This window comes from Chamaea fasciata, unplaced genomic scaffold, assembly GCF_029207755.1.
Source record: "Chamaea fasciata isolate MVZ Bird 193981 ecotype frontalis unplaced genomic scaffold, bChaFas1.0.hap1 SCAF_18, whole genome shotgun sequence".
Classification (NCBI taxonomy): Eukaryota; Metazoa; Chordata; class Aves; order Passeriformes; family Sylviidae; genus Chamaea; species Chamaea fasciata.
In genome coordinates this window covers 6,135,741-6,148,349 of record NW_027094103.1, presented here as the reverse complement: position 1 = coordinate 6,148,349, position 12,609 = coordinate 6,135,741, and the positions used below count along the sequence as shown (strand labels likewise).

The window sequence follows — 12,609 nt, the reverse complement described above, 5'->3', positions numbered from 1 at the left end:
TTGTTGATACTACCTAGTAAGCATGCAAAACCAAAAGGCAGCATTGTCTTATCTAAGAAAGCACAATTTTTTGGTCATCCCAGCTTGACACAGGGATTTTTATTCAGATAAGATGACAACATATAAAAAATTTTAAAAAAACCCAAACCAACTTTTTGTTTCTGAATAAAAATAGATAGTTTAATTAGGTTTCTGTTGGCCACATTTAAATCACATTTAATATTAAATTAATCTGTATTAAAATATGTACAAAGAATGATGTAATGATACATAACCTCGTTGCATTCATTATGATACATGAAAACATTGAAGTCACGGTGAATTCAAGCAAACACTTCAAGTAGAAGAGCATTCCACATGTACACATATACACAGCGGGGTAAGGCCAACAAGCCATTTCATATGACTAAAGTAAAATGAAATCTGCTATGGAACAGGATAAGCTTCTCTGTTAATATTTACAGTGCTACAGTCTACACAGAATTATCATAGTACTTCAGCCTCCCTCCAGGAAAATTATTCCCAGAGTCAAGCTACAAGTGACAGTAGAGTATCACAATGCATGACTAAAAAGGCTTTACTGACACTGGCATTCCCTGGGCTTTTCATTTGGTATTTGGATTTTAAAAACTCTAAAATCCTAAAACTCCTCTCACAGAACAAGTCTTTCAATTAAACTACTAGACTTCAATCTGATGATACTAACATACATGTTCAACATTCTAGAAATTCAAGGAGTTTCAAATAGTTTGAGTAAAAAAATAAAAACCATTAAAGACAGTTTTAAAAGCACATTTGAATAGTAATATAAATATGGAACTTCAAAACCTATTTTTTGTTATCAGACAACAACTGAACATCACAAGAATATGTCTACTAAAAAAAGCAGGCTGGATATATAGAAATCCAATGTACAAATACCAGGTGACAGCTTTTGCCATTACCAGGGTGGGATGTTTAGAAAAAGAAGAGTTCAGTATCTCTGTGCTGAGATCAGAATCCTTTTGACATCCCAAAAGGCATAAAAACACCAGTCCAGGCCTGTACCAGTACCTAAGAAACACCAGAACTGCAGCACCATGAACTTTGGAACAGCCAAAATAATTTCAGAGGGTCCCATCCTCAGCTTCCAGCACAAGGAGCCAAAAGGCACCACTGCATAACAAGAGCAGAAGACAAAACAATCAGTAGTCAAAGTGTAAGGAAGGAAATAAATGGATGTAGAAATCCTGCAAGCCATGCATGCCTCTGCTGTCTAACAAGCAGCTCTGGACTAGTGTGAAGCTACTTGTCACAATTACAAAAAAAGTCTTATATCCCCATCTCTGTTCCTAGTGAAAACTACACACCAACCTAGGCTACAACCCTAACACTGGGAAAGAAAAATGCAAATTCTCTATTAACATCAAAGCCAGTGACACTGCTGTGGCCAAAATTCCATGGTGAGCTCAAACTCAAGCCATCAGAATTAAATGTCAGTAACAGCATCAGCCACAATTAGGTAACATTGCCATTTCTCTCACAACACAAACAGATGCTCCTTTTCCACCCCAAGTTAAAAAGCCACAGAAAGTTAAGAACAATGAAAGAGAAGCTCATGGATGATGAAACTTAAATAAATCTCTTAGGGAGGAAAAAAATTTGTTTCTACATTGTCTGCTGCCTCCTCCTCCAAAGGAAAACAATTGTCTCCTTAAGAAACTCTTAACTTCAATTTGTATTTCCACCAAAAGCTGCCATATTTTTTTAAAAAATATTCTACAGATAGTAGCAGGTTACTTGATTTGTAATAATTTTTAAATTAATCCTTATAGGGTCTTACCTTTAAGACAAGAGAGAAATGAGTGCATCCAGAAATTTGCTCCGATCTTCTGTTTTCAATTCAATTACTGAAATATGAAATATTTTATTACAGGATGCAAACAACTGAAAGATGTATCAGATGTCACACTTGAAGAACAATAAGCCTGAGTATAGCAATTTATCTTGTTACTCACCTTTAAGAAGGAGAAGCAATTTGGACAAAATGTAAAGGACATTTTTTATTTTGTGCCTTAAATATTAGCAAACTAATCTGTAGGTGCTCACTCCACAATAGAGCAGGCACTTCTTAAATCTAAGAATATTTGTGTATGTTCAACATGCACAGATAAATAGATACTGTTAAAAAGAGCCTGTCTCTTTTTTAACCATGTGCAAGATGGGGTGATTTCACTGCCTAAGTGTCTGATCAACACCATGCCCGGTTTGGCTGCTGAATTTAAAGCCTGCACATATAACATCATGGACTGTAAAGTGACATGCACATGTGCAAAACGCAGACTTGTCTCCAAGAGCCGAGGCGGGAGGTTTGCGGTTTGCGCGGCGGCAGCAGCGCCGTGAGCCTGGCCGAGCCCCGGGAGGAGCCGCGCCCGCACCGCCCCCCGCGGGCCCCGCCACTCACTCGACATCTCGAAGTGGTTGTGCAGCGTCCGGGAGTTGGTGCTCTCCGCAGCCTTCTCGAAGGCTCTTCCAAAAAAGCTGAGGCAGGAGCAGAAACACGAATGAGCGTCACAGAAAGGATGTTTACTAAGGTAGAAGCAAGGAACTTTTTCCTGGCTGAGAGGTGGAAATGGCTTCCAGATGTTTTTACAGGTGCCGCGTATTCAACGCACACCTCGCTTATTCACGTGCAAAAATCTTTACATTGGAGGCTTTGAGAAGTGAAGTCATGGGCCGTATACTGAGCTATTTCCCTCTTTTAAGAGGGAAGGAAAAGAAAAAACCTTACAAGGAAGGTCTTGAAGATCTGTATCCTCTCTCAAAGTACCTCATGCACGCTGTATACAGAAGGTGCGTTTTTGAGAAGGACATAATTCAAGTCAACATAATCAGTGTTAAATTGGTACAGGAAAGATATCTTTTCTTCAGAGACAGGTTTAGAACTTGTAAACACTTTGCTTACTTCTTTTTGTCTGAGCTTTCGGTCTCTGGAGGAATCCCCACCATGATCACAGTTCCCTGTTCAACATCCATGGGTGCAGCCATGACCAGGGGCAGCAGCTTGCAACGCTTGTTTTTTGTCTGGAAGTCAGAAAGCTTCTGTGTTACACAAGGCTCAGAAGGCAGTTTAATACCAGTTCTCCGAGTGAGACAGCTTTACAAAACCTAAGAATACAGATATTCTGCAGTTCAACAGAGGGTGATTTCTTTCCAGGATCTCTTAATCCACTTGTTCCTTACAGTAAAAGTCACTTTAAGAATTATTTAAAGAAATTTCAGTGATGTACTCCCTCAAAACTTAGAAAATTACACAAATGTTTAGCTTGTAATTATCTTAGTAATGAAAACTCAATGCTATGAAGTCTCCAAAGAGGTATCTTCCCTAGAGCAGCATTCACAAATATGCTAAAATCATCCAATCAATCAGCAGAAAATTATTAACAGTTTCCTATAATGCTTTTAATAATCAGCTGCAAGTATCTGACAGAACAGTAAGTACTACACCAGCCAGAGGTTTGTGAGTCAAATGCTTTTGATTTACTTACAGAGCAAACGAAGGACTTCAGTAAGTATTTACTAAGCAGACATAGAGACACTGGTTTGGAAAACAGTTTCACATCTGGTGTGCCCTAGGAAAAGAAGAATTATTTCAATTACAACCCAGGATGATTCTTACTTTTATTATCTACTGACAAGCCTAGAAGCTTGTCACTAACAAGAACCATTACAATACAGGAGGTTGAGCTCACTCAGCTTTGCACAAAGCCCTCTGCCCCTTGTGAGGGCTGATTCTGCCTTTGGGAAGTTCAGAGCAATGTCAATATTGACCCATCACAGGCAGCACAGTACAGAGAAATAGCTCCTTCCTTACAGAGTAATCCTTGCTGTGCCAAGCATGCAGGGAAGCTGTTATTCAAGGATGATATAGGCAAAAAGGAGAGACAATGATAACCCAAACACACAATTCTGACCTCCATGAGGGAGCAATAGAGAAATGGTCCCTGAGAAATGACAAGGTTGGTGCAAATACAGCTGGCCACTGTCTGCTGAATGGCACGTAGCTGCTTTTTGGCCAGGTCCAGCCCTTGGTGCAGCTTGTCCAGGTTACCCCTGAAAGAAAAAAAAAAAAAAAAGGAATAAAAATAGACACTTCCTTAGTAAAATAAAGCTTTTTAAATAAAAATTATATCCAAACACTATTCACAGGGATATTTTTATTTTTTTAATAGCTTATGAAGCAACAGTTCATATTTTAGATCCATAATCCAAACACATTTCCCTAATATTGCAAAATACTGCAGAGGCATATTTTCAGTACCTGGAGAGGCTGTCCAAAGCCTTAATGAAATTTGTTGTTTCAGGCCCCTCTTTCTCTATGTTCTCCATGAGAGAAGTTGTTGCATAAACTATGTCACTTGCTGAGAACTTGTTCTTAAAGCCAAAGTGAATGCTGAAAGTCTGAACTCGTAAATCTTTCATTCTGCAAAATGAAAGAAACCCAGGAAAATTTACTAACATTATCAACATTGACCAGCTGTCTTCCCAGTATGTTAATCTTAAGAACATGAAGAAAAACCTTATCCTAACATTTGCAACATATCTAGTGTTACTTTGTCAATCTAAGAATAACATTTTTAAAAACAACATATTAGATCTTCTTCATAGGAAAATATTTGAACTTAATTAAAAACTATTTTCAAAGAAAACTTGTGTATTTAAAACAACTTACCCAAATTTGTTTGCAGATTCTTCAATCATCTCCCGCAGATTTTCTTTCAAAGACATGTCCATGGAATGAAACTTCTGTTTCACTTGCTTCAAGGGCAAACTAAGAACAGGAGGAAAAGATTCATTGACAGGTACACCAGAAGAAACAAGAAACAAGTACTCTGTCTTTTTCTCATAGGACTTTAAAAATTATTAGATAATTTGACATGGTTAAGTCTGAGTAAACTTGGATGCATTCGTTTTTTCAGTCATTGAAAAGTGGATGCAAGGAAGCAAGGATTACTTTACTGAGCTGCCTTTCCATAAAGACATACAGTAAGTGAACCCCGTAAACCAATATACAAACTGTGTAACTCAGAGCTCCACAATCATAATTAAAACCAACAGCTTGAGTACTTGCAAGCTGTATTTTGAATATTTTCCTGTAAGTCATTGAAAAAAAAAGATCCTGATTTTTATAACTCACCCCATGTCAGCCAAAAATTCCTGGAGCCTCTTCTGTCCCTGTACAGACCAAAGCTTGAGGCTGGCAGAGGTGTAGGAGGTGTTACAGAGACTCTCATAGAGAGACCAGTGCTGGTACAGCGCCAGGCGCAGGCTGAGCAGGAGTTATGGCAAATAACCGCAAACACAAACATCCTCTGACCCTACAAACTCCACAAGCAGGAAAGGATTCAGCTGCCCTTACATATTGCACGTCTGTGCTGCATAAAATGCAGCGGGCAGCTCAGGTGATGTACCACAAGAGGAGCAATGCTGGCTTGTAACCAGTTCTGAAAGGTAAAGCTGAACTGAAGCCCCACGAGCTGCTGAGAGAGGGATTCATGCACAAAACATTTGTGTTTCCCTTTACTTTATTTCCATTCTCAGCAGAAATGGTGCTGGGAATTGTTTTTTCCCCTAGATAAAAGGGAAAAGAGGGGTTCACCAGAGGGGTGAGTGTGCATTTTCCCCAGCCCTTCTTTAAGGATACTCATATTCAAATGCAATTCTCATGCAGTCAATGGACAGAGAATTCTCCTCATCCTCGTTGCGGTGGTTGTGGCGGGACACGTGGCGCTGCAGGATTCCAATGTCAGTCACATACTTCATTCTGAAACAAAACCACTTCATTTTCTGCCTGGAAATTTTCGGTTTTGATTACAAGAAAATAGAAATGCTTCCTAAAGTCAGCAGCATGAAATCTGTAGGTATATTTTTAATCCCTCCCAAGCCGTTAAATAATGCTTTTTCAATATTCATCTTTTTACCAGGGCAATTAAAACAAAAAAACAAACAAACAAAAACAAACAATAGACTGACCAATGAAATCAGTTACTTATTACATTTATCTCTTTTAAAATGTCCATGTATTAGTAAAAATATAACATCAGGATTAAAGTCTATACTTTTAATACTAGAATTCTGATAATATCTAGTAGGAAATAACAAGAAAAAGATAAAAAATAACTAAAACTTATTAACTAAAACTGTAAAGGAACCTGGAGGATACAGAACATACAAAAGTTTCCTCCTTTAAAACTATATCAAGTTCATGCTTAGGTAAACTACCATTAAACACGATTTATTCACAGATCAGAAGTGATTGATTTAAAATTTTGTGAAAAAAAAATTAGCTTAAAGATTCTAAATAATAAAAATATCTTTTAAAGATATATATTCCTATTCTTGGAAGGCAACAGATCACATTCAGGCATTAATATATTTAATATCACTGTTAATTACTTATATCTGTTACAATAATACCCTTATGTTTCCTGATCTCTACTAATTGCTGCTAGCTACTCCCAAAAATAAAATTTCAAAAGATAGACAAATAAATAAGAAAGAATAATAAAAAAGATAAATTTAAAAAAAAACCCAAAACTTTCTTACTGAGTGATTTTATCTTGGATCCATTGATCTGTTAGGCCAACAATAGCCCACCTAAATTTTTTTTTGAAAAAAAGGAAAAGAAAAAAAGTGTTAAACCAACAAATATTCCAATAGAGTTTATTATATTTAACCCTCTAAGTATGTAAAAGAACAAATCAGAAACATTGTTTACCAGCAGTACAGAGAAGTTAATAACAAATTTATCTACAATTCGTCCCTCTTTTTCAGACATACACATATAGAACCATTCTCCCTTTTCCCATGCAAAATCTGTTGTCGCTTTTAATTAATTTACACAGATGCATCCTCTAGCTGAAGACTAGCATCTACTCCCAAAACAGTCTGAAATCTCATAGTGAAAACCAAATAATTTTGGGAAATCTTGCCTGTCTTTGCAACAAGTTTAAGCTTCCAATCTCTACAATTAAAAAAAAAAAAAAAAGATGGAAACCTACCACAACATGTCATTCAAGTCCTTAGACATTATCCATGCCAGATCGAACATCACCATTGCAGACTACAAGAGGGAGAAGCAAAAAGACAAGTGAACACAAGACACACAATTCACTAAACAAATAGAACAGTTCAATCTGCCAAGAATCAGCACAGAAATCACTCTGGAGTCTGACAATCCGCCAGCTCCTTCCTAAGAAATTAACTACAAAGAAAAATATTCTAGAGAGCTCTGTAAATCTTCATTATATATAAAGCAAACCCTTAATAAAATACAAATAATCAGAGGAGCCAAATGACAGAAAAAACAGTTTGATGTCCTAAGTGCTGTTTGGGATATCCTGACACTCTGAAAGACAAACAGCCTCCCTACATGCTCAAGTCTTTTTGCGACACTGTTTTGTAAAGAGATAGATACCCTTGCAAAGGTCTAAAAAAAGAGCCATAAAATATTAAATTAAGTGAAACTACTTGTATATATATAATGCAGTTTATAGATATAAAAATAAGATTAAAAAATTGTGAGATACAATAATAGAATATTGAATAGTAGTATTAGATAATTATATAATTGTGGTAGATAATTCTAACATTGGATATTGTCCAATTACCTGTACACTGTCACCTTGAAGTTTTATGGCAAACAGAGTTTATACTTACTGAGGTCCCATGGTATTCATACTGTTCGTAATCAAAAAGAATTTCTCGTCTAAAATGAGAAAAAAAACCCCACATTTAACTAAGTGGTGAAATCATCATTGGAACTAATTAAAAATATTAGCCAGAAATGGTGATTAATATTTAAATTTCATTTTAGCAATTAAAAACATTAAACTTTGGCTAGAAATTGTTTATCTGCAAGGCAATTAGATTTTAGTAGCAACATGGAAACCACACTGAAATGTACTCGTAAAGGAAAAAGGAAATTTTTTTTAAAATCACTATTCCTCAAATCCCATTTTATCTGATTTGTTCCTGCTCATTCCTATTGACAGTGGGATTGTAAAAGTAGAAAACAGAAGGACAAGTTTCTACCAAAGACAGACAAGATAAGAGTATTACAGCTATTTGTAGTGAGCCAACGCACCTATTTATACTCAAATTTTAAATTACTATTTCCAATTTCCTCAATTTAAACATTTTATATTTATGTACTAAATATCCCTCACAACTTTCTAAACAAAATTATAACTAAAGCACCTTGCAAATCACAGCTTAGTATCTTACGTTTGTATTCTTAATTTTAATCAAAGAATGAAAGACAAAGAGAAAAGCAACATAAGAAAAACCCATTTACACACCTGCGCGCTTCCCATTCCCGCCTCTGTCGCCTTCTCATCGTCCTCTCTATTACCTCCTGTAAATTAATTTCCAGGATGTTAAAAAGCTAGAAAAAATGTTCTGCTAGATTAGCATCTAGATATTTCAATTATTAAACCTTAATTAAAAAATGTAATTAGGATTTTCATTAAAAGTATTTTTTCTTAAAAAAAAAATAAATTGGCATGAACAACATCTAATGAGAAAAGTATTATCAAAAATATTTCCAAGGAACACACATAAGATCCTTGTCAAATATTTATCAGATCTGAGAACAGCTTTTCTGTATTTGTAATTTTCCTTTGAATTGGGTTCTTTGGCTAAAATATTGCCCTTTTTATATCACTAGGGAAAAAATGTACAATGCTAGTGGGAAGATAACAAAGATAACATGAAATATATATTAAATCTAAGGATGTCTGTTATATTTACTCGTCCCTTAATGTTGCTGGTCTCATGCCTTTGCTTGCTTCTATAATATAAATAGAAAATATGCTACAAGTAACGTGGCAGATTTAATTTCAAGTGTACACTTAATATACTTTTTTATTTTACTGCTAGAAGCACAGACAAAATGCATTGCTAAACTATTTGTTAGCTTGTATCTTCTCAAACACTTTTTTTTTGTAAAAGGAGTTAATATCTAAACAAATTCTTTTGCTAGACTGCCAAGCCCACAGCACATATTAGGAGATAAATCTCTTCAGTTCACTGATTATACAAAGAATTATGCATAAGTTCAAAACAGCTTTTATTTTTTTTTATTTGGAGAAAATATTTCTGTGTAGCTCGGATAAATACACGTTTTGTTTATGTGAAACAACCTGTTGCAGTAGATTATTTTTAAATCTTGCCCTTGGATTTGTGATCTAATGGAACACAATCTTAAAACTCAAATATTTTTCTGATGTAAAATATATGTAACGGCAGTGTTATTTTTCTTCCTTTCACAACACAGCAGTGAAACAAACCTCTTCAAAACGCCTGCGCTTCTCTGAGGGCTCTGGGCCATCACTTTCATCCTCTGAGTCCTCTTCTTCATCCTCCTCATCCCTAAAGATGTCATCATAAGCAGGAACATCCAGATCGTCATCCTGCTTCACTAACAGCTTAATCTGGCAAGAAGAAAACTGTATTTTAGACTAAGTATCTTATTCAGTGAGAAAAATGCACTTACTAAAAGAAACTAAAAGTTCATTTAGGCTGTATTAATTCCTGGCACAACAAAACATTGGTTTTTAATACAAATCCCATACTGATTTATAGAAAATAAGAGTAAAAAAATCCATATTCCTTTGTTAGAGCATTACTGAAAGAATTATCATTTTAATGCTTGTAAAAATAAAATACTTTGTGCTTAATACTTTAAATTCTAGGTGCTGCTAGATGTTGAGGGATAATACATGTTACATTCTGGAGGATGTTTATCCTCTGATTTATGGCAGTTCAATTTGCAGCAACAAGATTAACAAGTGCTTACTACTGACAACACATTGCTAAGATTAGAGATTTTACTACAGGAAGAAGGATTTTTCTGATCATGTAGATTGCTGCTGCAAATATTTATTTATTAATGCTGCTTTCTGACCTACAAGCTAATGTTCTAACCAGTTTTGCAAGCACAGAAAAGCACTTCACTGCTCACCACCACGCTGTGGTGAGGTGTTTATTATGAAAGAAAAGCTTTTACCTGTGTGTCATTGTAAACATTCACGACATTGATTGGTCTGTGACTGTCACACACAAAAAATAAAGCATCTTCTTCAGGCTGCAAGATTTCCAGGAGGTCAACATTGGCACCACAATTAATAAGAACAAAGTATTTGAACTGCAAACAAAAGCAGGAAAAAAAAAAAAAAAAAGCAGCAGCTTGTTACTTAAATTGCCAGGAAACACAGAAAACTGCAAACATGCTTACAAAACCTCCAAAGCACTCATCATTGCCCAAACTTGCTTTTACTTTCTGATATTTGATGTCTGTGAGGCGGAAAATTTTTTTTAAGGCAAAACACAATTCAGGAAAGTTGGACAACCAATACCAGCACCTTTGTATCTCAAAATGTGTGTAAACTTCATTTGACTCTTATCAACATTATAGCACAGCTGTTGGAGAAGATGTTTAAAACTGGACAAGTTTATTACTGGTATGTTAAAATCTAACCACAGTTTTGAAGTAACTACTAATAATAATGAGCTGCAGTGTTGACATTTTAAATTGGGGAAGGGAAGAAATTTATCTTTACAAAAGATGAGCCGTCGCTTAAAAATTTTCCAGTATTTTTTCACCTGATCTTTATGCTCCAGAAAGGCAGTTTCAAGTTCTTGCCACCCAGCCACAGGCACGAGTGTGTATTGCACATGGTCACACTGAAACAAAGCCTGCAAGGAAGCAACAGCTGTTAGCAAAGGGGAGGGGAAACAGCCTCTCCGGAAATCTACACCAGGCTATGATTCTATTCCATACTAATCTTTAAAATAAAGACATCCCAAAAGGACAAACATCCACTTGTCATTTACGACAAATGTACATTGTCATACGTGAACTCTGAGACTATGACTCACCAGTTTTCAGTGCCATAACTCATGGAAACAAATGTTACAAAACAGCTTAAACCTTTCCCTGTTCCCCAGCTCACACCCAGTTATAGGATTCCAGGGCAGAGATATTTTCTCATACTGCAGCCTGCAGTGAAAATGAACCAAGACTTACTTGGAGTATTTTACAAGCACATAATGCATCAACATCTGAAGCAACGAGAAGAAGAACACGCTGTAAAAATAACAAAAGAATAGCATTAGTACAGGGGCCAAAGAGAGTGTGCTGGTATATGAAATGCATGGAGCACTGAGACACCAGAAATTCACACAGATATCATCATAAGCATAAAACAGGATTGCTTCTGAATGGACACTGCAACCAAAACTAACCAGTTTGGATATCCATCAATATTAAAAACAAGCAACTCCACATACTCAAAATATGTCAGCTCCGTTAGGGATATGTAATCACTCAGACTCCTCTGAGCCTCACATACTTGTGATGTTTCACACCTAGTCAAACCCTACAATTCTTTTCATTGTGTTTAGAATGGCACTCATTTTCAGCACAGATCTGCAACTGTTTTGACTAAAGAAAATCTGTAGCAAGAGCAAGGCAACTCAGGAAAGAAATTCTTTCACCTAAAATAGGGTGGGTCGGTTGGTTTGGTTTTTGTTTTTCTGAGAGTGTTGTTTTTGGTCTTGGGGGAAGGGTGCTCTGAGATTTTGCTCACAGCTGGAGAAATTAAGATAAATACTTTCATTTGGCCAGTCCATAATATCATTCCATTGGTAGAAACGCCAAAAGACTGTCCAACAAAAGCTTCGCCAGCTTACCGTACACATCGACAGTGAACGGAGTTAAGCAAACCCTGAGTTAAAAACAAAAATAGGAGATAGATGTGCTACAAGAAAGACTGCAAGAAAAAACATTAAGATGACAGAATATAATATTTAGTGTCTGGGTAAGTAACACCAAAACGGTTAGAAAGATATTATAAAAAATAGTTCAGAGATGTCATGGTTAACCGTGAGATGCAGAACACACAAAAACACTTTTGCGGAAGGAGGTGAGCCGTAAGCGAAATCCCTGGCGAAACCTCACCGCTCCGACGCTGCTTTGTCACGGGTGCCCATGGGTAGGGAAGGGGACAAATGCCCGGGAAAGGGATTCTTCCGACCGGCCCGACTGCCGGACCCTCAGCGCGGCCGCCTGCTCAGTGCTCCCCGCCGCCGACCCCCGGCCCGCAGCCCCCGGAGCGAGGCCACCCCCGCCCCAGAGCACCGGAGCGCCTCAGCCGCCGCCGGCAGAGCCGGGGACGCCCCGCACCAACCCTGGGCCGTGAGGCGGCGGGAACCGCGGCAGCCCAGAGCGGGGAGAGAGCCCTCGGGGAGGCCACCCCGCCCGCCGCCGGGGCGCTCGGGGTGTAAGCCCGGCCCGCTGCCCGCACCTGGGTGACGATCAGGTCGTAGAACTCCCGGCGGCAGTCGGACACGAACATGGCGGGACCGGGAGCGCGCGGCGGGAACGGGCGGCAGCCGCAGCGCGCCCTCGCTCAAACTGGGCGCCAAATCAGCGCCGTGCCCCATTGGTCCGCGCCTCACGAAGCGCCGGCCAATAGGAGCGCGCCCAGCCCACCTCTGCAGGGCGAGCGGCCCAATCCTTTCCGGGGCTCTGCCAATGGGATGCGGCGAAGGCGGTGACGATACGCG

The 12,609-nt window shown here is 38.0% G+C and overlaps 1 protein-coding gene across 1 annotated transcript; it reads right to left on the bottom strand.

The window, feature by feature from the left end:
* Positions 1–200: 200 nt before the first annotated feature.
* CDC45 (cell division cycle 45) lies at positions 201–12,425 on the bottom strand. The gene is made up of 19 exons (XM_066199578.1): positions 12,348–12,425; positions 11,069–11,128; positions 10,645–10,737; positions 10,049–10,186; positions 9,330–9,473; positions 8,340–8,395; positions 7,699–7,747; positions 7,041–7,102; positions 6,586–6,636; positions 5,684–5,803; positions 5,177–5,308; positions 4,712–4,810; positions 4,301–4,462; positions 3,954–4,092; positions 3,528–3,611; positions 2,945–3,063; positions 2,444–2,520; positions 1,823–1,889; positions 201–1,155 (listed from the first exon to the last, which is right to left on the bottom strand). Exons 1-18 carry the CDS (start codon positions 12,396–12,398, stop codon positions 1,825–1,827), a joined length of 1,701 nt encoding a protein of 566 aa, XP_066055675.1. The 5' UTR covers positions 12,399–12,425; the 3' UTR covers positions 201–1,155; positions 1,823–1,824.
* Between the last annotated feature and the right edge of the window lie 184 nt (positions 12,426–12,609).

Excerpts from the sequence above, each read along its gene's own strand:
- CDC45 (XM_066199578.1), bottom strand. The coding sequence starts at position 12,398 with ATGTTCGTGTCCGACTGCCGCCGGGAGTTCTACGACCTGATCGTCACC. Across the intron at positions 9,474-10,048 it reads ATGTTTACAATGACACACAG|ATTAAGCTGTTAGTGAAGCA; the intron begins GTAAAAGCTTTT and ends TCTTCTTGCCAG. Across the intron at positions 3,064-3,527 it reads TGAAGTCCTTCGTTTGCTCT|ACAAAAAACAAGCGTTGCAA; the intron begins GTAAGTAAATCA and ends TCTGACTTCCAG.